This window comes from Calliphora vicina, chromosome 2, assembly GCF_958450345.1.
Source record: "Calliphora vicina chromosome 2, idCalVici1.1, whole genome shotgun sequence".
Lineage (NCBI taxonomy): Eukaryota > Metazoa > Arthropoda > Insecta > Diptera > Calliphoridae > Calliphora > Calliphora vicina.
Window position 1 is genome coordinate 4233990 of NC_088781.1, and position 27853 is coordinate 4261842.

A 27853-nucleotide genomic window follows, 5' to 3' on the forward strand; every position below is an offset into this window, starting at 1 on the left:
CCCACCACTAAGGAGAAATTAAAAATTCAAATTTATGAAAAATTTTAAAGAGAAAAACAAAAAGAGTTTGTCTGTCTACTACATACAGAAAAAGTAAGTGCAAATTTTAAGAAAAAATTAAATATTGCAAGAAAAAAATTATTTAATTTTGCATACAGTCTCGGCACACATGACATATACATACATACTTATATACATACATACATGCATCCATACATACAAACACACTGCACTGCACTGCATACAATATATGTATGAACATAAGTACATACATACATTTTGTATTTAGGTACTGTGATGTGTAGTTAGTGTTAATATCAAGACAAATTGTATATAAGAAAAGCGAAAATTGCAATAAATTGTCGTACATATTTGAAAAAGTAACAAAAATAACACAAAATAATAAAAAAGAAGTGTATAGTTAAATATTGTTGAAAAAAAACAAGCAGAAAAACAAAAATTACCAAACAACCAACTGAACCATACAAAGACGTCAAACGGAGAGTCAACCCAACGTAGACATAGTAATTTTATTTGTTCGTTGTTTTGTTTTTTTTTTAGTTATTTTTCTCTTTTTTCCTTTATTTTTTATGCCAACAAACAAATTCACATCCATCCAAACATGCATACACCCATACTTTTATTCACTCGTCTAAGTACAACTGAGTGTGAGATCAGCTGAATTGTGCAAACGAGTAAAACTACTGCTAATGCAGTCAGCCAGTCAGTCACAGCAACTGTTGTTGTTGCTGCCAATGCTGCTGCTGCTGTTGCTGCAGTCACAAATCTGCTGGTAGTATTTTTTTGTAGTAAAAATTTGCATGCGTTTTGCACAGCGTTGACAACTTTTTTTATTTGAAAAAGCCCTAAAATCGAGGACAAAAACGCATATTTTCCCCCCAAAAAGCACAACATTTAATAACATTTTGGGTTAATATGAAAATGTTTCAATTAAAAAAAAAAACTTTTGTTGTTATGTACTCCTCATAAGTAAGATAAAATATTGGATTAATTAATGAAGTAAAGAAAATTTCTGTTTTATATTTATGTGTAGGTGAATTACTAGAAATTTTTTCAAATATCAAAATTTATTAGTCTCCAGGGACTAAAGTCTCCGTAACAACATTTCATGTTACTAAATTTCCCAATTTATATGTAGATATTTCCTGATGGTGTTTATTATTAGAAATGTGTAATGGCATCAATTAACACTTAAATTTGGAAATGACACAATTTCTCAGTATGAGGCCCCGTGAGGACCTCAGGGTATTAATTGACATCAATAGTCAGTTAAAAAGACATCTCATAGACAGCCCAATAATTGATTGCTTGTAAACAAACCTTCCTCGGACAAGTCTCCAATAAATTACTTCTGGTGGGTAAAATAGCTACCTTTTAAAATACAAAATAAACGTTTAAAGTGACTACACACTATGTTACTTAGAGACACTAAAGTGACAATTGACTTGATGAGATGTCAGTATACTTAAGCAAAACGAAAATAAACTGTATGAGAATTTGTACGAATTACTCACAAAAAAGTGCACTACAAAGTAAACGTTTAAAGTGACTACGCTCTAAATTACTTAGAGACACTTGTCTTCACTCTAGATTACAAGTGATTGTAAAGTAACCAATTGACTTCTATCTGCACTACATGTAGATACAACACGTATGTGCTCATTCATCCCGAAAAAGTCACTGTTTGGTGTGGATTTTGGCTTGCGGCTACATCGGTCCGTATTTCTGTGAGAAAAACGTTGGCCATGTCATCACAGAGATCGTGCGATTTGACACCGTTAGAGTTTTTCGGCCCTCAAAGCCAACATAACCATCGGTCAAATTTAACCTGATTTATGCGCCATAGTTATGGAAAATTACACATTTCGGATGATCGCAGACATTTGCATGATGTTATATTCCATACATAAAGGATAGGCCTGTCAAACAAATACAAAATTTCGGTGATATTTCGCACACACTTTGTGTTATTTAAATTTAAAAATAGGAAGCGCTTAATGAATGATCCTTTAATCAAATTAACACTTAGTCAAATCGCATCGCGGATTGCGGAACGCCCCATAGATATATTGGGTAGCTGCGAATTTAATATGTAGTCGAGAACAATTCAGTGGGCCCAGGGGAAGTGTCTCGTAAGTCCGAGAAACCGCAAATATCTAATTTTGCCAATGATCGCTGACCGACATGGCGAGTAATTAGCGCCGTTTAAGAACCAATACATAAGCCGAGTTGGCGACTTTGAAGTGTCAATACCATTGCCATACAGTGGACTCAAGACATGCTCAAATCGAGGCTCAAATCAAAAATTTTGGAATAGGAATTTTGGGATTAAGCGAGATGCGATGGTGTAACAGTTGAGAATTCTATTCATCAAATGGTAGTTTGGTTGGGAATGACACATATCATGGGGATCCAAGGCCTGGGATCAATAAACCGGGAGACCGATTCCAATGTGCCAAGCATTCACATGAATGCTGGCAACACATGAAACCAGATAGACCACATCTGTATTCGCCTACAATGGAGAAGTTCACTAATAGATGTTCGCAAAAAACGTCCATAAGACTAAAACTAAAGAGAAAATATGGAAAACAAAACTCACAACAGATATAAAAATTAGGTAGGACAACAGATAAGGGAACAATTGCTGTCAAATAACCATTATGCAGGGGAAGATACATCTGACGAGCTTAGAGCTATATCTATGGTTATGTATGGATATCCGATATTATGTGAGACTTTGGATATGCGAAAATACTCTGAATCAATGGCAAATGAACCTGATAATGCGACTGACACAAATAACATGTGCAAATTATACCAGACTCTTGAACGATTATCACCGCAGATGATAACATGGACGACGAGTTCAACTCTGACACTCCGATTATTAGTATCGAGGAGATAAACATGGACCCTCGTCTATAGATGAGATTATATCAGTAAAGAAGGCGAAGTTACCAAAAGATGAAGGAATTCAAGCTGATTTATTGGAAATCTACCATTAAACTACGGCAGCAATTATACTACACCCCTTGTAACAAACCCGATTTCCCGAATTATGTTTTATATCCCACAAGCACAGCGACATGCAGAGTAAGGTGAACGATTTGAAAGTGAACAACCAAAAGACAAAATCCGTGTGTATTAATAACTCCATACGTAATACGCTGACAACTTTAAAATCGAAATCTAGAATAACTTCTGCTATTTGGGATGCATCATATCAACACATATAGGCGTATTAAAGTATGTATGTTATAAATTGGGCAAAGCTTAACTTTGGATTTATGTTGATCAAACGAAACACACATTGAATTACAATTTATGAGAAGGAAGTGAAAATCGGTAGGCCATATTCTTCGCAAAACACCCGAAAGCTTCACAAGATATGCCTACCCTCATGGCAGTAGAGGTCGAGGACGCCCGAAGAACATGGCGTCGAACTTTGATGTTGGAAATTGATTAACTCAATATGTCATTCAACGAAATTAAATTATTAAGTTAAAATAAAATGGAAAAATAATATTGATACCCTATGTTTACAAGAAAAAACACAAGTTTACAAGGTGTTTGTTCATGATATGAAAATATGTGAATCTGTTATTTTAGGTCCGGGAAAATATTGAAAAATATCCAGGACCCCGAACTTTTGAGAAAATGATTTGGAAAGCAAATACTGAAAATACCATTAATATTGGAACAAAAAATTAACAATGTTAATTCTGTTTTTATAAATATTTCCATTTGTCTCCCGCTGGTTCCAAAAACCTTGATAATTCCGTTAAAATGAGGCAACTGTGTCGAAATAATAGTGGTAATAAATCTGTCTCTTCTAATTTACTGGTCCGATTGTAAAATTCTATACAAATAAATCTTACAGGACATAAGCTTTCAGAAAATTAAATTAGTGACAGGGTGTTAAAGTTGACCATCTTTACGGATAGATATTAAATAACGCCAATAAAATAGGCTTATACAAAAATCCTTTTTATTTTACTATGTTATCTCTTTTACTTTCAAAAATATTTAAGTTTCAACTTTGAAATTTTCGATTATTACCTTGACTTTATTTCGTTTTTCGCAAATATCTTTCGTAATAGTTGTTAAAAATGTTTTCTAAAAACATTATTTTATATTTATTGTAATATAACATGGAAAATCATTTATTCAAAAAATCAAAATTTTTAATGAAAATTAAAAATGCATAAATTTAGACAAAAGTTTTTCTCAAAACTTTTTAATAAAAAATTAATATCGATAACTATATACAAAAAAAGTAATTTTTTTAAACAAAATTCTAAGTTCATAACTTAAAAATAAAAATATTGCATGGATTTTTTTAAAATTTCTTCACAAATTATAAAAACTATACTTATTGGAATATATTTGTTATTTAACCGTTACCCGTGCAATCTAAGACGTGAATAGTGCAACAGATTTTGTAAAAATAGTAAAGTGTAACAGCATTTGCTGTGATTTCGGTAACGGTATTTTATTGATAACTTTATCCTTAATTTGAAAATTAATAAAATTTACAAAAAATTTTAGATTTCAATAAACTCTAAAAATTGAAAATCTCAGCTCTGTTAATACGAGTAACTACACACTATGAACAACTCGTTAAGCTACATAAACCAGTAAAAAGAGACAAAATTAAAAAAAAAAATATATCTACTATGAGAAAAAGAAAATTATACTACAAAAATTTATCAGACAAGTTTATTTTCGTTTTATAGACAGAATCAAAAACGTCTATTTAAATTTGAATTGATTCAACAATATACATGAGTTTATTTAAATAATTCATCATATAATAATAATAATACTAGTGCGACTACTTGTGTACAATATGTATAAATAAAAATATATTTAACAATCATAACATGTAAACTCATTCATTATCATCACCCATTTTTTTTTTGTTTGCTTTTTACTGTTCTGAAAGCAAAAATTGTAAAACAACAAAGTTTTAACCATTTCTCTTTTAATCTTTCCATGCATCCATCCATCTATCCATTGATTCGTTTAGTTTTAATTTTCCATTAAACAGCACCCACCGCCTACTGCACCCCATCCAGCATGTAATACCTAATTGAATGATTTTTTATTGCTCTGAGAGCATATCTCAAGCTCTCCTAGTCTTCAGCTCAGAAACTGGCTAGATTGGGAATTGGAAAAAATGGCTAGAAATGGCTAAATTGAAATAACTGAATAAAAGTCGAAACATATTACCAATTAATTTAGTGAGGTTGACTTTACTATTATACAAATATTTCACTTCTTCGCCGATTAACAAAAAAAATGTATGTAATGTATGTTCCTTATTATTTCACTACTTTTTCAGAAAATAAAACCCTATTTTTATATTAAATGTCAAAAAATCGCTAGTTTTAGCCGGAAAATGGCTAAATTGGCAACCTTGCTCTTAGTTGTAGTGCATGAATCTCTGAGATACACTTTTTTTCGCTAGACTACAGTTCTCAAGCAGGGATGGATACTTTAGTGGTTATAGGGGTTTCTTTCAAAACATACATCCAAAAGTATCGCAGAGTTCTCATTGAAGTCAAAATTTCTCCTTAACCTTTCGCAAAGATGTTAGAAGTTGGTGTTTTAGGAATATATTTTTAAACCTAACTCTGGCACCAATAATTTTCTACGAATCCTGGCACTATTTACATTTGTAAATACATTTAATATGAACAGCTTGCTATAGCGTATCATTGGATATTTTTCGCAGTACTTCTTATGACAGATCAATAATGTCCATTTTTGACATTAAAGCCCTTCAGAGCCACATCATTCTGCACTAACCTAATATAGGGTGATTCCAAAGTACATCCTCACAAATCCAATTAATTGTATCTAATACCACAATTTCCAGTAAACAGACCCGTAAGTACTCTAAGATCGCTCTTTTCCAGCGATAACAGCTGCTGCGATTTAGCACTGAACATAGTAAAAAACCGTTTCGCCTGCCTAAGTCCAGATAAGAGAATACTGTTTCAAGCCAAGAATTAATCCTCATAGCATTCCCTCGTGCTATGACAAATAACAGTTCCAATCCTAGTTCGCTGGACCCTATATTGGTCAAAAATGAGGAGTGTACAAATCGAAGCCTGAAATGTAATCAAAACTCTCGCCTCTTTTCACAAAGTGGAGCAATAGGAAATTTGCGCTTGTGAATAAATGTAAAATTTCTTTACATTAGTTAAATTTTATCGTTTCCCCATGAAAATATGATAAAACAAAATGTTTTTAAGAATTTTTAATATTTTTATCTCTGTGGAAATGCCCATATTTAAATAGAACGATATATAATGGTCTAAAATATGTGGTTTGGAAACGTTATTGTCAATTTAATATTTATGGTGTAAAATATAAAATACAACATTATAATAATTATAAATTCTAAAATAATGCAACTTTCCATTAGTTTATTTTATTTATAGATTAAATTGTAATATTTATGTTTTAAATTTTGATTTTATCAAAGGTTTATAAAACTAAATTTCAATATAAAAATGATTTTATAAATCTTTGACGAATTAAAATTTTTTATAAAGTGCGAAATTTGTTCAAGGGAAGGAGTAACGTTTAACCAAAATGTAGTTACAAACTATACATAATGAATTGTGAAGGATTGGTCAATAATTAAAATCGATGCAGTGGTGATCAGAATGTTATGACTTCCATTCTATTGAGGTCCATCAAGAAAAAATTTGTTGATCCTAGACAGGTTGTCGGAAATATATGTACGTTTTTGTCAAAATGATAAAAAATGTGTTTGAAAATGAAGAAATGGATCTAATGTAAAAAAATCAGGTTGAAAGTACAAAATAGACTACATGAAAGTTATATTTGTTTCTTAATATTCTTTTTCTTTTCAATACAAACCGGAATTTTAATTTAATAATTTTGATCTTATCTAATAAATCCATAAAAATATCTGATATGTAAGAAGTAGTTGAAATAAATGCTTTTTGTATTTAAATGAAGCGAAAAGTCGGATTGTCTCCTACACAAAAACCACCAAAAATATGTACAAAAATTAAGAATTTATAGTACCAAACAGTTCTGCATGTACAATGTCGTAGGGGTCTGAGATAAACAACAGAATTTTCCATCCCTGATTGTACTCGTACGTATGTATCTCTGAGATTCTCTTTCCGTTAGATGACATTTTCTCAGATACATTTCATCGTTCACTCCCCATATTTATGGCTGTTGGCGTATTTTCGCTTCTTTCTCGTTCGTTATTTTATGACAAAATTCCATTGAGTACGACGAGCATTTGTTCGCATGCCTTAGAGAACATTTCAGAACTCTACAAAAAAGTTCTCATGCTGCTCATTCATCTTTATATTTGCCATATATCAGCATTTGTTGATTTTTTTATTTTGGTTGTTAAAACAAATTTTTATACGATTTTTTTTTTAATTTTATTTTATATGTATTATGTATGGTTGGTGGATACAGCGTAGCCAGATGAAGGGATTTATCTCCAAATTGGGGAAATCATGATGAAACTGTAACTGGGCTAAATTTCCTTAGTTTTGCAATGACTGCTGTTGAAACTATCATTTAATTTTCAGCAATTTTGTATACACTATACACTTTTATACACTACACCACCATAGTGGGGAGGGTATATTGTGTTAGTGCTGATGTTTGTAACTTGTAAAAATATTGTCCCAACACCCACCTTAAAGTACACTAATCTGCTCAGGATCTCTTTGGGAGAAACTTTTCTATTGACACAAGGACAAATCCTGTTGAATTCAGTTAGAATCGGTCAATTATTTCTCCTAGCCCCCATACAACTTCCCTATCTGAAAATAGTTAAGCTGTCATAAATATCTTAATTATATAGATATCCAAACTAAATTCAACACAAAATAAGTTTTTTATAAGCTGAATTCGTACCACCAAATTTAGTACCGATCTGTTCATAATTTACCATAGCTCCCTTAATAAGGAACATTCTCGAAATTTACATTAATCAGAATAACTTTCTGAAATATGTTAGTATACAAATAAAATTCAACACAAATATATATACGCAAATTATGCCACCAAATTTTGTGGCGATCGGTTCATAATTACCCATAGCTTCCATATAAGTGCCACTTCCGAAAATCACTTTAACGAGCATAAATATCTTAGTTGCATACCTATCAAAATAAAAGTTTTGTAACTCAAAATATACAATTTTTTACTTTTTTGCAAAATCAATATTTTGTAACTCAAGACATAAAATTTTTGTGTTAAAACATTAATTTTGATAGATTTCGATTTCATGAACATGAAATCCTCCCATATACAAAAGTCATGCCACCTCATTAGAGTGATAACACTGTCCAACAAATTGAGACTTTTTAATTAGAACAGAATAGCGACCCTATAATTCTGAACGAGCACGTTGAGTATATCATTCTTGTAGAACAAACTTATAGTCCAGCTGGTCTGAATTTTTTTTTTAATTTTTTGATTGAAGTTAGCATTATACTAACTGAGAAAAAAAAGTTGTAAGATAATATATGAGAGAATTCTTATTGTCAGAGTTATATTGTTGAATTTTATAGGGATAATTTTTGTGTAAGATCTTAATCCTGTATCTCGTCTCTTTAATTTTTTAGAGAAAATCAAAAAAAAATCCTTTAAAAAAGGACATTTAGGGATTAAAATATTCTACGAAAATTTTAGACGGAAAATTTCAGTGGGGGTCGCCATAGATACAAAAGTTGTAAATAAAGCCCTTCACGCTTAATTAGAAAAATTACATGTCATCTCGAGTCTAACATTTTTTAAAAAAATCGCCAAAAATCCAAATATGATGCGAATGAGCTGAAATTTAAAATATAAATAGTCCTTAAGAAGATCTACAAAAACCATGCATACATATGAAAGTTATCTCTTTTAGTTCAAGAGATATTTAGGTTAATTTATTTATTGTTTTTCAATTCTGCTCGATGTTTTTTTTTGGTTTTTTTAGATACGGAGGTTCCAACTTTTCTTAAAATATCATCTATATTTGCGATAAAATTTCGATAAAAATTTGACTATAAGTTTATTCTACAACATGCCCTTTCGGAATTATAGGGTCGCTATTCTGTTCCAAAAACGCTATTGAACAGTGCTCCCATATACATTTTAAAAGTGTTTATAATGATGTAGTCAGTGTAGGGTATCATATGTAGGGTATATAACCCACTATACTTTCTTGTTATTTTAATTACAGTGCGAGATTATCGATACGAAAATAAGTAATTATTGTAAATCATTGTAAATACAAAGAGTTAGAATTTTTTATTGGGGACAAAGTTGGGGACATCGATTTTCAGATTGGGGTAACATGAGGTAACATTTTTCTGGCAACCCTGGGTTGGTACATTCGCAATGTCTCTCTGCCGTCTCCGTTTCTGCTACATGTTCGTGTATTCAGTTTTTGTATTTGACGCTGATTCAAGAGCGTTTATATAGAGCGTTTCGTTGTGTGCAGTCGTCAGTCACCAACCATATATATTGTATTTTATTATTATTATATTTATTTTTTTCCAACATCAACTTCTTTCTTTCTTACTTACTTACTTACATACATACTTATTACACAAAAAAAAAATTAAGAAAAATAAAATGCTAAATATGTATATTTATCATTTTATATTGTTTTTTGTAATAATAAAATAATAATACTCATATGCAATATATTACGTTGGCCTGTCTGTTAACTTTTTTTCTTTATTTAAATGGAAATGTGTTAAAAAGAATCAGACGCAGCAGCGAAAGAAGTGCATCATTGCGTTTATGGAAAATTCAATCAACAACAAATATAAAAGAAAATAAATGTGTGATAATTATATTTTTCCACAAGTGTAAATAGTGCAAACTACGGTCTAAACGTATTACGTGAGTTACTTTTAAATATTTTGTATGAAATCCGTCTAACACAGTACACTAGAATGTATTGTTTCAAGTGAAAATTAACAAAATAAGAAATAAATAAAATAAAAACAACGTTAACTATATAAACAAATCAAGTGAATCGATATGTTACGATCTGAATACATCAACGAAAATCTTAAAACTGCGTTAAAGTAACAAAGCGGAAGTAATATATAGTAACGTAAGTAACGTAACAAATACAACAAAAAACAAACACTTACACATACACATACACACTAAATAGTACATACTCTAAAGAAGCGTTTGCATACATGTACATAAGTATTTAAGTGTATGTTTGTATGTAAGTTGGATGGATGGATGAATATTTGTAGAGACACAGCAGGCAGGGACATGGACATGCAGACATACCAACTTCATTCATGGCACACAGGGGATGAGGACACATTTTAAGCTTAAGCAAATAAATTCAACAGCATAAAGTCTAAGAACCTCTAAAATTAGAGTTGAAGCAAATCCTTTTCTCATCCGGTAGATACAATTTTGAACTCTTTTTTTTCACAACTAATTAATATTCACCATTAATCAGTTAATTTAACCATATTAAACATTAGCCACTGCCATTTAGAAATTCCTAGTTAGTAGGGTATAAGCTAAATTCAGTGAAATCTTCTTAAGCAGCACTCTCTAGGGTATTCCATCGATTAACCGTTAATCGGTTAACCGATTAATTTTGGTCGGTTAACTGTTCGAATAATTTTAAATGGACGATTTTCAAATAACAATTAAACCGATTAATTTGTGTCGATTAACCGAAATTTCTTCTTTTTGCACTTTTATTAGAAAAAAGAAAACACAAATTTTCTTTATTAACTCGTGAAAATTGTCTTCTAGCAATAGGTTTTTGAAACATAGTACGAAAACTGAATCTTAAGAATTTAGAAATAACCTTTTTTCTAGAATGTTCTATGATGAACATTGTCCTAATGAGTCGGAGGCCGACATGGTAATAAAAGAAACTGAAGACATTAAAAGTATTCAAAATCTAAAAAAATCCAAAAAGGACACCAATGGTATGTGGAGGATTTAAAATGCTTAGAAAAAACTAAAAAAAAGAACTGAGAAATTGGATATTCTTTATCATGCCTTACTTTCGACTTCTCCAACATCTACAATCAGTGAGAGAGTTTTTTCAAGTCAAGTTTTATTAAAACTAAAAAAAAATCTTTTAAAAGGAAACATATTGTAGGTTGTAGGTTCAATTCCTGTTAGAAACATTACTCGAAATAGTAGGGACCAAACATACATACGGTGGTTTATTTACTTCAAATAAACCGTATTCTTTTAATTTAAAATTGTAATAACAATAATTTAAAAAATCACACTTTTAATACGCACTTTATAATTTACAAGAATACACTGGTAATACAGTTTATGATAAATCTAACATCTGTAACTCGCTGTTACTATTTATATATACAGTGCCATAGAATATTTCAACGTGAATATTCTATTTTCACAATGATCACCTAGAGCCTTTTGCAGCTTTAATATGGATGTTAGCAGCTTTAACAGTTACTGTTGTCATACTTATAAACAATGTTAATAACAGCGTGTTATCAACTTTGTTGATACGTATAAGTTTCTACTGAATGGATATGTTTATAAACATGATGAATGTGGCCGTTACATACCGTTAAATTCAAATTGATAATCATAACAATATATTAGATACAAATTTTAATTTGTTTTTAAGTAAAATTAATAAAAATGACGTTAATTTATGCCTTTTTAAAATAAAAAATGCAAGTTATGACAAAAGGCTTTCATAAATAACATTTTAAGATTCATAAACATTAAAAAATTGTACATTTTAGATAATTTTTAATTAAAAATTCAATCTAGTTCTTAAAAAAAATAAAAATGAACAGCTATTTTAATGATTTATCTGAAAACCATTTTCATGCTATGTATATTTTGCGTCTATAGGTTGTGATCAGCGGCCTCCCGTGTCGGCAAGGAAAAGTAAATGAATAAATTCTTTTAACGTTATAGTATTATGGATTGTTATCTTTCAAAACATACATATGTATGTATAAATTTCATAACAATTTGTGCTGACCGAATTTCTGATTTTTGCGTATGGGGCAACGCACTGTGCCCTGTAACAGACTGTGCAATCACCCGGGTGATTTTGGTGCACCCTCCTGAAAGCTCTTCCATTAGAAGAGTGTTATTTAAATAATCAGCAGTATTTACAAAATAAACTATGCATACAATTGCATATACATAGGTACATACATATTTGATATTATTTTTCTAATTTTCAATTGTCGTTTGTCAAATATCAAATGTAGTTGCACTTACAAGTTATAATTTGTTATGTATGTAATACTACTGCATACATATGTACATATCGTCACCTAAAATGCAAAATAACGTAACAACAAAAATACCAAAAGCGAATGTTTGATAGATAATGATGAAAAAGTTAAGAAATAATAAAAAGAAGCAATTTGGAAATTAAGTTTATATCATAGATACTATTAACTTTTCAATGGATTTTTGCACATAATATTAAACATTTTTGAAATGTTACGTTATTTTGAATTTTAGGTGACGATATGTATGTATGACAGGTACATATTACTACTATTAGTACGAGTAGTAATTGTGAAGCATGTTGAATGGCAAATTTTATTTCTGTAAACTATAAGACTTGGCTGAATTGGAATATACAATCAAATTTAGCGCCAATAACTAAACTAGGTAGCTAAACATACTTACATATAATAAAATAACGATCTTACTGTAATTATAACAAGTAAGAAAGTATGGTCGGTTAAGCACCACCATATAATACCCTACACTAATTAAATGAGCAAAACCATTTTTCTTTTAAAATTTTATTAATTTATTTTCGAGACTGATTTTCGGAAGTGTGCCTTATATGGGAGTTATGGACCGATCGCAATGAAATTAGATCACTCTGAACTCTGAATTCTCCCAGATATTAACTTACTACATTTTTTTCAGTTAATATAATGCTCCCTTCGATCAAAAAATGAAAACTTTGACCCACTGTAAAAAAAATTCAGACCAGCTGGACTATAAGTTTATTCTACAAAAATGATCTACTCAACATGCTCTTTCCGTATTATAGGGTCGCTATTCTGTTCCAAAAATGCTCTTGGACAGTGTTATTGACCGAATGTCATAAAATTAGGTGACATGAATTCCGTATATATAACACTTATTTGGACCGAAATTTGTGTAGATACACAAATTAACAATTTACGACTGATAAAGTCCAATTTTGAGAGGACATTTGTATGGGTGCTAGGTTTCAGCCAGTTTCAATAGGTCCGAAATAATTGTATGTACCAAATTTTATCGAAATATCTTCAAAATTGTGACCTTTACTCTGCGAACAGAAAATTTGTTTCTACAAAATACAAAATATAGGAACGTTTTTGGGAAAAAAACTTAAAAAATACGGCACTTTTTACATGTTCCAACTTTGGTTGCGTGTAATAGACGAGATAACCGTTAGCAAGTTGCTTTTATTTGATTTAGAATTTTATAGCCAATATAGCTGTATTTAAAAAAAAAATTCGAGTTTCCATGAGTTTGTGTAGATACTCATGTACGTCATGCAGTTCTTGGTGAATGTCCCGTACTAGTGATATTACCTATCACTCAGGGTGACTAATAGTTACATACGTTGTTACATACCAGTCTGATAGCTGGTCTAAAGTATTCAACACATTAGATGCACACAAGTGAGTCAATTACCTTACTAGCTACTAAACTAGTTACTTGAACACCTACATAAATAGTTATTTTAACGTGGACGTGTGCTAATCCAATATGTGATAACTTCTTTCTTAAGTGCAATACAAAGTTAACGTTTAAAGTAACTACACTCTAGGTGACTTAGAGCCACTAAAGTGGAAATTGACTTCACACTAGGTTACATGGGATGACTTAAGCAAAATTAATATAAACTGTATAAGAATTATATCAACACAATTTGTATAAAACCAGTTACTTAGAGAACCTAAGTGTTAATTGACTTCAGTCTAGATTACATGGGATGTATAAAGTAACCAATGCCGTCCAAAGCACATACATACATACGTGTCAAATGACTCAAAATTTATCAATTGGAATTAGCTATTAGTGACAATTACTGTCTATAAAGGATACATTGATTACTTATTTAACTGATGGGCAAAATAACAAACAATTTGTCTGTTAGCAGGCATAGAAAATTGGGAAAATATAACTTTTTCAACTTACTTTTTCTATCATTTCATAAATTTATTGATCCTCTTAAATAAATTATACAATTTCATAATCTGTTAAAAATATACATATGTAAATACTTTTATCTTCTACTTTATATATATATTTCTTCTGTATGTGTGTTAGTAATTGAACTCCTCCTTAATAGCTGGTCCGATTTCGATGAAATTTTATGTGTGAGTTTGAGTGGGTCCCTGGATGTATTAATAGCTACCGAGCGAAGCCTGGACGGTTAGCTAGTTTAATATATCTTCGCATTGTTGAATTAGAAAATTTTCTGAAATGTCTTAAACGTCGCAGGAGTTAAAATATATGTACATAAAGAATATTATTGTCCGAAGAAACCCCACTGCCATAGCTTCATTAAAAGCTATGGCAGTGGCAAGAATATACTTAGAGTTGTAATCCTCCTCATTCTTTTTTAAATCATTTGAGTCGGCATCCATGCAGATTACATTTATTGTTGCGACAATCGCATTTGTTGTCTATCAAATGATTCTGTTTGCACAGCCGAGATTTTTAATTGTTGTTAACAAACTTATTCCAGCTTTGGTCCTGAATTTAAAACAATGCAATTGAACCATTCGTCAATATTACAAAAGAAAATTTGTCTCCAATCAAGATGTATAATAATAAAATATTGTCAAAATATGTATGTTTAATACCAATTAGAAAATGGCAACACTGCATGTGCATCTATCTACATGTTTAAGTTGTTGCAGACCCCTTTTATAGAAAATAACAACAACAACAACAACGACAACAAACAAAACTCCTTTTACTACACATACTTAAACTGTGGTACTAAAATAAAAATCCTCTTCAAAAAAATAAAGACGACAGAACAAAAAAATAAAAAATAAAAAAACCAAACAAAACATAAAAAAAGAAAAAATAATAGATAGACAACAACCGAATATTATTTATGCATATAGTGCGCCTGCTTTCAAATTAAACAACAAAAAAAAAATAAAACATAAAAAGCATAAAAAACAAACAAATTGAAAAGCACACAAGAAAGAATAAAAGGAAAATGAAAAACAAAAAGAAACAAAATCATAAACATCGAAGCTTAACTTGGCTTACTCACAATCTCAATCCGTGTATCGTCGTTTAATATTATTTACTAGATAACAACACGCGACATAATACCTTTAAATATTTACTATAACCATGCAACTCATACAAACTCACAAACTCTCAAACAAACATTCATACAATCAATGTTTTTCACTTGCAAATGTATGGACGCTTACACACACTCACTCACACACACACATACACAGTCAAATGCAGCACCAAAAAAGACGAAAGAAAAGTGTTTTTATTTTTTTTTATTTTTTTGCTAAAGGGAAATCTATCCAACCAATTTATCCTTCATCTGTGTGTGATTTCCCACTCCTCATACATGTGTACCTCACTCACTGGTTCGCTCACTAACTCACTCACTAACTTACTCACTCCCTGACGCTCTTTAGTGGCACTTCCACTTAAAGTTTACAAAAGAAAATAGTATGTAGTCTGTCCGTCCGTCCGTCCATAAATACATATGCACTGCACTGCACACCCACGCCTGCACGTTTGTATCCTTGTTATTTTATGTTTAACGTAAATTGTAAGGCGCATGTTTTGGGTGAGTGCTGGATGTAGTGAAAAAATAATGGGAGTGAGTGAGTACAATTTAGAGAGTTAACTTTCGTGAGCAATTATTGCAGACCAGACCAATGTTGCCATAACGGCATTTAAAGTGCAATTCTAGCACGTTTTTCTTAGCTTGTTTTATTGCCATTTTTTAGCATTAGAAGTGAATTTTTAGAATTTGGTTTTAAAGTTTGCACTTTTGCCATACAAATTCTAATTTTAATATATGTATCTGTCTTGTTTCTAATGTACATAACATACTTAAAAGTCTACCACAAAAAAAAAACGTGTGGCCTATTTATATATAAGATAAGATTGTTTGAAAGATCCTTTGTTGTAAGAGTAGCTAAGCTCATCGGTGGAACTATTTGCTCTTAGAACTTCCTTTTTACATTCTAACAATGTTTTTCGTTTTAAATTGAGAACCATTCACCTAGTTCCCAAAATGGTCTCCAGCAATATTACATTTTTCAAATCAAAATTTCTCAAATTCCAAGATTATTTCAGATATCTGACTATTACAGTTCCCACAAGTACCTCATAGACCCTCATTTCTATATAGTGTAGTATGCGAACCATTCACCCAGTTCTCAAAATGAACACAGATCCTCTCCAGAATTTAAAAAAAATTACATTTTCAAATCTAAATTTCTCACATCCCAAGATTATTTCAGATATTCCACTATTACAATTCCTAGAATTACCCCTTGGACCAACACTTCTATATCACAAATACTTTCAAACTTTTTTTTTTAAAAAAAGAACTCAAATTTTATAAGTTAAAATTTACATATTTTCTTTTAAAAGTGGATGTCGAAAAAAATTATTTTTTGTGTTGTATAAGTGCTGAAAAAGTATTGAGTTGATAAGGCATTCTTTATCTCCTGCAAATATATGATAGATAGATATGTAGTGATAAATTTATATTTTATCCACGATTGCAAAAAACTCCACATGTAGGCATTTCCATGTTCACATTGTGAAAGGGTTAACCTTTTCATAAGTGAAACGATGAAAAAGATCGAAATTGATGGTAATGTGACAATATTGAAAGTTGTTATTTCTTTTTTTACTAAAACGCAAAACTTTGTTGACACCATACACAATATTGAAGTATACAACAGGAAAACCATTTATGTTACGTGAATTCCACATAGAATTCCAAAATTCTCAATGTTATTTTCCAAAATTTTTTAAAATTCTCACAAATTTAATTCCGGAATTCCATAAACAGCATGTCAGAGCACTGACCTTTGCTCACTTTTCCCATGTAGTGGTTATGTATGCCTCTGACCAATTTGGCCAAAATTCCTCATATAACCAGTATAATCAGTAGACCAGTCATTTAATATTGGACCACTCTAATGTACACACAACAATGTCACACAGGCGCACTTTTCTTAATTACATACTTTGAACATTTACCACAAAATTTTTCTACTAGGTTCCGCACTTAAATACATAATAGCCAATTTTTTTTATTATTTTCGTGGATCTCAATGTCATTTAATATAAAATCTGTGTGCATCATTTTTAACCTTGTGTTCAGATTTATAAACTCATTCAAGGCATCTTGATGTGAACCATTCATTGAGTATCCAGACTTATCAAATTGGCCTTTTGCGTATATACTCAAATATAATATATTTAATATACATTTTTATTTTATAACTACATATGTACGTATGTATGTATGTAAGTGCTCGTATGTATAAAACATTATACATATTATACACATGTGATGCACAATGAACGAGAGTTATTATTTATTTTATTTTGGCGCTTATTCGCTCAATTTCTTGTTGCCGACTTTTAGGGAGTCTGCGTAGAATTCCGGTCAATGAGAAATGCTTGTATGTACTCGTAGCTTGGGAACGTGAGTTAACACAACTCTCGAGTATGAGTATGGATAATAACCCACACCAATTTGATTTACATTGTAATTGTACTATAAGGGCGATAAAGAAAGTATATTTGTTTTGTAAAGGCGAGTTTGCAATAAGATAAAGGGTGTTCGTATTACTGTATTGGGGTTTGTGAATTGGTTTAAAGCAAGTGTTAGAACATAATTAATTTAATTTATACAATTAATCATCGTGCGATCGTGTGACATTATCGATACTGTGGACAAGATCAAACGCCAGGATGTTTTTGATAAGTTTATATTGATTGCACCTATTGTACCATGTTGATAAGCATTGTTGACAAATATAATTTTTTGATGAGAAGATACCAGGAAGTTGCTCTGATGCTGATGATGTGATTAAATTATGATCAGTACAAATTGAAGAGTTTTTGAATAAAATGTATGCTACTTAGATGATTCGCATAGCCCCAAAAATTCAAGCACTTGAACATTTTGTTGGAATTTAACTTGAATACAAATGAAATTATGTTTTAAACTAAAATTTTTTTTAAAATTAATGTTTCCTTTTTACTGGAGAATGCTATTGAAATAAAGTGTAAACTGTAATTCAATTGCTTCATTATATTTCAAGGCTTGAATTACACTTGCTTTCAACTTGAATGCCAGCAAAAATGCTAATGTTATTGGAAAATATATGTAAATGAAAAATTTAAACCTTTTCCTTCCCAATACATGGACTATTATAGACCTGTAACTCAGTCAGTTTTTGTCCGACTTTAAATTGTTCAAATGCCGTGCATTTTCTGATACATTTGTAAGTTATAAGTATTGCTTTTTTTACAAATATCTAAAAAAAAATATGAACTTTTTTTGATTTACTTGCATATTTTGATATGAAAGCTTATAAAAATGTATAGCAATGTACATATAAAGAAAATTTAGTTCTTAATGGTTATAATTTTTCAAATCGGATGCAATTTTTTCGAACTTTTTTTCGAAAAAGTTTAATAACTTTTACAAATATAAACCGATTTCAACAAATAATATCTCGTTTTTTATACCCTTCACCTTCGTGAGAAGGGTATATATAAGTTTGTAATTCCGTTTGTAATTTCCTATAAAGCATATACATATATTCTGAATCCTTATAGATAGCGGATTCGATTAAGCCTGTCCGTCTGTCTGTCTGTTGAAATCAACTTTCCGAAGTCCCCAAATAACTTACATACACGATTCATACATCAATATCTCCGGAATTCTTCCGGCTCGGTTGCTATTTAAAATCGAGAAAATCGGTCCACAAATGGCTGAGATATAAGCAACCTGGACAACCTCGATTTTTCACCTATTTTTGACCTATATCTGGATTACTAAGTCATTAATATAGACAATATGGATATCTAATGATAGATATTTCAAAGACCTTTACAACGACGTATATAAGACCTACAATGGGTCCAAATCTGAAAAAATATTTTTTATCCCGAATTTTCGCTAAATATTAAAAAAATTTAAAACACAAAAAAATTTTAAAATTTAAAAAAAAAATTAAAAAAAAACAATTCGAAAATTTAAAAAAAAATTAAAAAACAACTTTGAAAAACAAAAATAAATTTAGTTTACCTAAAAATATTTAAAATTTGTATTTTGAAGTATATTTTGGTGAAGATAAGATTCGGCACAAACGAATATAGCTCTCTTACTTGTTTCTATATAAAATTGTATTTAAAATACTGTGCAACAAAAAATAGGTTTTCATAGAAAAAAATTCAAATAACTATTCTTGAATTTGAGAAATTACGAACAAAATTTAACTTTTTATAAAAACTTATCTAATTTCTTGGAATATACATTTTATGAAAGCTTAATTCTTTGCATTTCCACAATTGTTTAAAATATTTAAATCGGTCTAAAAAAGTACTACCCTAAACAAATTTTTAGGGTGTTTCAAATTCTTTGAAAACTGTTTTAGTTTGTCTCACCTAGGCCTACAATCCCTATTAGGTCGCTTTTCAAGATCTGAGAAAAATGGTTATTTTGTAGCAGAGTGTAATTAAAAGAAAGTTTTCTTCTTTAGTCCAAATTTAAATTAGTGCATATTTCATCGAAATCGGACTAAGGTATAAAATGGGTTAAAAACACCCCTTGATGTTGTTTTGCCACATTTATTTTTTAATAAATTCTCAGTCTCAATCCTCTTACTGTTGTTTTTGTCTATGTTTCACCGTCGTATTCAAATCGTTCTTTTTTGTTGCTGTTATTATTGTTATTGTTGTTGTCATTATCAACAAATGTATAGAGATGTTCGTGCAGGATACTTTACAGAGAGCCCCATTAGTTTGTGTGTAACGTTTGCCGGTGACAGGCGAATTATTTGTAGTATTTTTTTATGTGTGTTTCTTGAAAATTTGTAAATTGAAAAAAATAAAAATAAAATAAAGAAGGAACAAAAATGGAATATTATAGAGAAAGCTTTAAGAAAATATGTGTGTATGTAGTAAATTAAAACCGGAAAAGTGAAAATCCAAATACATAATTATGAAAATAAAGTACATATTTAATTGAATTAAATAAAAAAAAATACTGCCGTAAACAAAAAAAAAATAAAAGCAAAAACATTTAATTATACATATTAAATTTTTGGCTATAACTGTCTCATAGTTATACTTCGTTCGTTCGTCCTTCCTTTCTATGTGTATGTTTATTTCTTCTACGTATAATTTGACTGCCAAGTAAAAAAATCGATAATTCAGTGGTGTATCTTACGGCAAAGGTGATCTGAGGCTGCACACAGAGAACGGGGACTACAACAAGCAAAAATTATACAAAAAAAAAACAACAAAAAAAAGCATATAAAACAAGAAGAAGAAACAATGTATGTGTGTACATACATACACACACAAATATGAATGTGCGAAAGTGTGTGTGTATAAAAAACTTCGACGGCTACAATAAAAACGATGTAGTAGTATCTCGTATTCGTTTTAGGTTTTCGCAAAGCCGCCCCGGTTTTCAGTAGCTATTTGTTGGAAATTCTACAGATTTGTACTCTATATATGTATATGTATAAGTGTGTGTGTGTGATAGTGTTGCAGGCGGCCTAACTTTTATTTGCTTGTCTGTCGTGACTGCGTGCAGCTCCGCGCCGTTCCTGACTGCCTGATTATTATTTGTGTATGTGACGTTGTTGTGTTTTACTTCTCCTCACATTATAATGTGAAACGTACATAGTAGTAGTGATAATAATCATCACTGTGATGTTGTTCAATTTTGTTAAACGTATGAGCGAGTTGTCGCCGTAGTCGTTGTATATACTACTGTTTCGGTTCGGTTATTGCATCGCTGATACTTATTACTCGTCGTGCTATCACTCACATAAACAAACGAATGAACGAACGAACGAAAGGACAGACTGACAGACAGACAGACTGACATATACAAAAATATATACCTACCCACACATAAAATTTAGCAAAGTTACTCACATTAATACAACTGAATGCAAACAGACCAACAGACAGACTTACAGACAGACAAACATACAGGCACAGTAACATATCACAGACAGAAAGAAGTGTCTGGCTTTTCAATGATGTAGTATCTATACATGTGATGAATATGAATAAAAATACCTTGGTTTTTTCTTGTGTGGCAGAATGCAATATCTTGCAAAAATTTAAATTTAAGCAAAAAAAGGCAAACAAAAATTATATGTATTGAAAAAAGAATTGGCGTTCTTTCTGCCAATTCAAAAGCAAGTGTTATAATTTTAAGAAATCACAACAGCCATCCAAAGTGTAGACAAACAAATTGAAACTAGACAAGATAAAAAAAAAACGAAAGAAAAAAAGTTTTTCTTTTAAATGAATTTTTGAAAATTTTCAAAAAATAATGCTAAAGTTTGTTGGACAGAAACATCATCACCAACAACAACAACAGTTTACTTCGTTGCAGCGATTAAAACAACAACAGCAACTTCTACAAGAGTCTACCTATAAGACCACTACAAAATTGTTTAAGAAAAAGGTTCTGATACAAAAAAAAAATAAATATTTATATGCATATGTATGCATTAGGGTGTTAAATGGGAAAATTTTCCGGCGAATTCCCGGGAATAATTTTTTAGAGATTTTCGGGAATTTTTTGTCTGGAATTTCGTTATACGTTTTATTCTCAAATTGTTTGCTAATCTATTGATCCCATTATATCCACAGATTTGTTAGGTTCTAGCAACCGACCATTTAAAATTTTTAATTTGAATCGGCTATAAAAAACAGTGCCGATTATTTTTTTAAAATTTCTGGTTTTATCGGAAATGTTGAACTTTTTCATTTAAGAATGGAAACAATATCGTTCATATGACCATAACGACTGGCTCGGCAGTACCTCATATGATCAACAGAATTTTTCAGTGCACCGCAACCATCGACCACTGTCTTTGAACATGGAATAAATTGTGATGTCAATTGGCTGCCTCGGAACTGTGATTTGAGCCCTTTGGATTATTTTCTATGGGTAGCCATTAACTCATTCAGCCACGCTTTTTTATGTAGAAGTTTAAAATCAAAACAATTGCATTTTTACTTTAATCCAGGTTAGTTTATTATAAAAAGTAAGAAAAAAATAAATCAAAACATGAAAAAACCACCCCATTCCAAGGTTTTTTGTTTAGTGAAATGGTTAGTTTACTAACCACCGTGGCGGTTGACATTAAAAATAACTATGATGAAAACTTTTGTTTCGTATAAATTTTTTTGAAATCGAATATTTTTCACTAAATATTCTGACCAATCAACCGAAATATCAAAGTAACACTGAATTCGATGAACAATAAATACTCTGTGCTTTTTTTTATTGAATGCATTGAAAGTCTCTTAAAAAACTGATTTTTACAATATTTTCAAATTAATATATTTATCTAACCAGAGCACCCTGATGGCAAAGTTTTGCAAAAAATCATAAAAGATGACTTCAAAAAATATAATTGTTTAGCAAAATGGCAATAGATACCAATAAACTATGTTTTAAAGACTATAGAAAATGTGGTTAGTAAACTAACCACCTAACCGCAAAGAGACAATTGAGGTGTTGAAACATGAAATTGAAGTTGCCATTGAAGAGATTCGAGCCAAAACAATCGAAAATTTACTTAGAAATTGGGTTTAGGTGCTGACGAGCTAGTCGTGGGAGCCATATGAATGATATTGTGTTCCTATGTTAAATGACAAAGTTCAATATTTCCAATAAAACCACAAATGTTAAAAAACAATCGTACTTTTTTTATAAAAGTTAAAAATTTTAAATGAACATGAAAAAAACCTTATACACTCAGGTCTTGTTTTGTGCGATAGATGCGTTCCAAAAAAATCGCATAAATTGAATTCGCATAAAACGATGCTCTAGCTTCTGAAAAACCGCATAAATTCAAATTTTAATTAAAAATCCAAAGCAAAATCGCATAAAAAAATCAACAAAAATATATTTATTTCATTTACTTAAACAGTAAAAACAAAAACCCTTTAAAAAAAATAAACAAAAATATAATATTAATTCATTAATAACAGAAAAAACAGAAAATGATCAAAAAAATAAGCTAAAACATTTTTTAACGAAATTCTGTAAATATGTATGATCAATCTGAATGACTGAATAATTGTCGGCATAGTTTAGGAATTGGTTCAACGCCACTTTCATCACTATATTATATAATCATATCATCATATTGTAAAATATCATTTTCATCACTAGAATTTAAAAAAAAACATCTAAAATTTTAAAATCTGTTAAAATTCCAAAAAAAAATAGTTAATTTAAAAACCGCATAATGTTGAATCCGCATAAAACGAGACCTGAGTGTATACATAAATGTCTCTTTCGAAACGAACTGAGCTTGTTTTCCAGATTTAACATTGTCTGGATTGATTATATTCCTATTAAAACTACGATTGTGACAAGACCGGTGAAAATGTCTAATAAATTGTTGTTAACAATAAAGAAATATATACAAAATTAATCGAAATTAACATTTGAACACATTTTACTTCAAAAAAATTTAGATTTTTCTTAAATCATAAATTTATTAATTGTGGAAAAAGTTTTTTGAGTTTGATCAATTATATTATTTTATAACTAATGATGTTGTAACTCACACACGACATTTCAAAACATTAATATTAGTATACACGCTGAGAAAACCATGATTGTATCAACCATATATATGGTTACAGTAAACAAGTATGAGTTTGTTAAAACCATTTTTTATTATATCATTACATCATAATATGGTGCTCTCAAATTATGATATCCATATAAAATGGTTGTCACAAACATATATTTGTTTACTTTAACCATATATATGGTTAATACAATCATGTGAATCGTAAATTAATCATAGTATGGTTACCACAATCATGTAAATAGTTACTGTGACCATAATATTGTTTAAAAAAAAACTTGTAACAATATTGAAATGGTTACAGTAAACATGCACAACTATATTTTTTTTCTGCGTGTATTCATCGTTTTCTCTGAAGAACAATGCATATTATTGCCACTTAATTTTAGACGAAAATAAGCTTGATACTAATTCAGATTCTCCTTCAGCAAAATCAAATGGAGTACGAAAAATTTCAGCTAAATTTCAGCTAATCAAGCTAAAGGAAATATAATAAATAAAAATCAACTAAATATTTGATACTTTATAAAAAAATAAAAGTAAAAATCATGTATTTAAGGGTTAAAACCTAACTGTTTAGTTGATAGTATAACTTAAAGGGTATAATCTGTGAAAGACTATTTGTTGAGAACTCTGTTGTGTAATTTTTGAGCTTTGAGCGATCCAGGGATATTCAATATTTTCATGAGATTTCAAGCTCAGTTCCGATTGTCTATCATACATTTTGTTATTGCAAGAGTAAGGTTTTTGACAACAGACTTAGGTTTTTGACAATTACGTGTCGTATCTATGTTACCCTATGGTTATAGGCATAGAGAAACAACAAGAGCGGAAACTAGAAAAAAAATCAAACAAAAATTTTACTCAAAATAATCACACATACTAGTGTTGTTTTTGTTTTCACATAGATTTTTTTACTAATACATTCTCAGCACTTAGGTTTTTGACAACTGAGTAGGTCTTTAACAGGAGAGTTTCCGCTCTATGTATATTTCTCTATGATTATAGGTTTCTAATAAAATTTTAATGTTAAATAACTCTTATAAATGTTTTGTTTATTTAAGATTTTTTCATCAATATTTGTAATTATATAAACTATTATTTAATATTTGATCTTGAAAATAAATTTATTTAAAAATTTAAACAGAAAATTTTTATTCATTCGAATAATTTTTATTCGAATGACGATTCCAGTATGTACGGATGGATGTATGTATGAATATACATATGTATGTGAATTCATAGTTTTAAGATTCTTTAGTTTGCATAACAAAATTACAAATATATTAATATATATGAATTTATTTTTGTATTTGCGTGTATTTTAGGGCGAATCAAATGACTCTGGTACTGAATCTGATGGCGACATCTTAGATGTGGATCTTAAACATTATCGATATTTAGAGTTGGATATGGAAACTAGTAAGTTTATTTATAAATATCAAGGTTGGTTACCGTTACCGCTAAGCTGCCGCTACACCTACATAATTTAAATTAGCGTTACCGTTACCGTTACCTTCTAACCGTTTCGAATCGTTAGCCAAACTTGCTTAATATGTACAAATGTATTTAGGTTTATAACTTTGATTATGTACAAACGAAATTATTACCATTTTAGTTTTTACTTTTACAGGTAATACAACTGCCAGAGACTTTCCTAAAAACTTATAAAGAGATAGACCAAGATAGACGATTTGTAGAGTTTAAAAAATCGTATATAATAATTGTATTCTTGAATGATATCGTCACTTTCCATTCGAATAAAGCGATATTAAGTGGTACCATAGAAATAGGGTAGATATTGATTGTATGAAGTGAAGCTAAAACTAAACGGTACATATTGGGATTTTTTTTAAAAACATCACTTAAGTGTCAGTTAAAATTGTCAATTCAAAAATTGATTGAAGATGCTACAATATTTTTAAAATGAGTAATACAGATTTTTGCTTATAGAAACTATAAGAACAAGATATAAAATTTTAGATTTATATTGTTAATTAACTTAAACATATAATAAATATAAAACAATTAATTTCAAGTTTATTACGATAAACGTAAACGCAATTTTTTTCGTTCACACTCCTTAGTTAATTAATATGTTTATATAATATTAAGATTTTCTTTTTGGAATGAATTATATACCTATACATTAGAGTGGGTCGATTTGTAGGGACGCAAACAAATCGCCCAAGTGACAAAGGAAATCGTATTCTAGGGATCTTTTTAGGAACTTTTTTCATTAGGAAGTTTTATCACGAGATCAAATATGCAAACTGCATTAAATATAGCAAGCTAATTTTAACCTTTTGCATTAGCATCATATTATTAGTAAAACGTTTTATTAAAGTAATGTGTGTTATTTAATTTTAGGTTTTAGTTCCTACACCGATGCGAACTCTCCAACCGATACAATTTGTTCATCAGAATCTTCTGCGATGATGTGTAAATCCCACCTTCAGTATGATCAGCATAGTTCCGAAGAAGAACTAGAGGTAATAAATGGACCTTCATCGGTAGCCGCTGCAGAAGCTGCTGCCAGTAATGTATTAACTGTACGTGGTACATCATCGTTAAAATCTGAACGCGGATCATCGTCACTAGATCCCGATGAGTTGCAGGGTGAAATAGCAGCTTTAAAAAGGTCCAGTTCGACATTGGTGGAAAATCGTAAACGTTCATTAGCACACAGTTCTGATGACGATGTATGTTAAATATAATATTTTACGTTATTTCTAATCAATTTGTTAATGGAATTTAATTTTAATTGCAGTTGCGAAATTTTTTGGAACCGATATTGACGCCTGTCAACTTTCGCACATCACCGCCTTTGGAGGCTTTCAAGCCAAATCGTAGCCACATGTATCGCTCGACTACGCCACTAATTTTACAAGAGGCACGTTGCGGTATTGAAAATATTAAGTTATGTGATAATAGTGTTAATGATGAAAACGGTGGAGAGGGAGGAGGTAGTGTTGGAGGTAGCAACAACGGTGACACTTCCTGTGCCATGGGCACCGAGGAGGAGAACACCGAAAATGATGAGGGCACAGCCAGCAGCATTATAAAAATGAAGATGAGCAACTCAACGAGCAGCCATCATATTTATCAACCTCAAGCCAAGCATACTTTTCATTTTAATAGTTCGCGCAGCAGTCCTGCCTCCACGACTGGTCTCGATGTCGAGGTAAGATCGGTTAGTCCACCGGCGAAACTCTTCCATTGTGCAATATCACCCCGACGCCGACCCATGCGCACACAACACAATTCACAACGGTTACAAAGACCGCACAGGCCATGTTTAGATTTCGATAAAATGCAGCAGGTTAGTTTGTAATGTAGCGCCAAATCAAACAGAACTAAATTATACAAAAAGAAGTCTATCATCACCTATGACAACAATACCATCATCACCAACAATATCATCGCCATCACTACCACTACTACCACCACCACCACCAACAACAACAATAACACAACCAACATCATCTCAGCGTCTGCAACTAAGTTTCCAACTGCAACACTAACCAGTGATTGTTGCATACCTAAAAGCATCACAAGATGAAACAACCTTCATCATCATCGTCAGCAGCAGCAATTTTTCAACTTTTTCCAGCAGTCGTCCTACGTTCTTCGTACGTCATTTTAGAGGTTGGTGTGTTTTTGATACAAACTGTAACTTCTTTAAATAGCAATGACTCTCTCTATCCATCTCTCTCTCTCTCCCCCTCTGTTTCAAAAAAAAAAAAATCCCACACCCACTCAAAAACATACTCACTCATACATCACACATATAAATAAATATATAAATAAATAAATATATGTATTTATATGTATATGAATATTAAAAACAAAATCAGTTTAACTAATATTACTAGGTAATATTGTATAAGTTAAAAACAAATACAAATATAACAACAAAAACATCAACAACAAAA

At 30.5% G+C, this 27853-nt stretch overlaps 1 protein-coding gene across 3 annotated transcripts; it reads left to right on the forward strand.

Annotated features, from left to right (window-relative positions):
• Reph (Regulator of eph expression) lies at positions 1–27853 on the forward strand. 3 transcript variants are annotated; one of them, XM_065499364.1, is made up of 4 exons: positions 1–93; positions 25247–25340; positions 26289–26620; positions 26689–27853. In XM_065499364.1, exons 2-4 carry the CDS (start codon positions 25331–25333, stop codon positions 27250–27252), a joined length of 906 nt encoding a protein of 301 aa, XP_065355436.1. In that variant the 5' UTR covers positions 1–93; positions 25247–25330; the 3' UTR covers positions 27253–27853. The 3 variants fall into 3 exon arrangements, with proteins under 3 accessions (XP_065355436.1, XP_065355438.1, XP_065355437.1); XM_065499366.1 differs by lacking the exon at positions 1–93 and adding an exon at positions 475–524; XM_065499365.1 differs by lacking the exon at positions 1–93 and adding an exon at positions 10013–10147.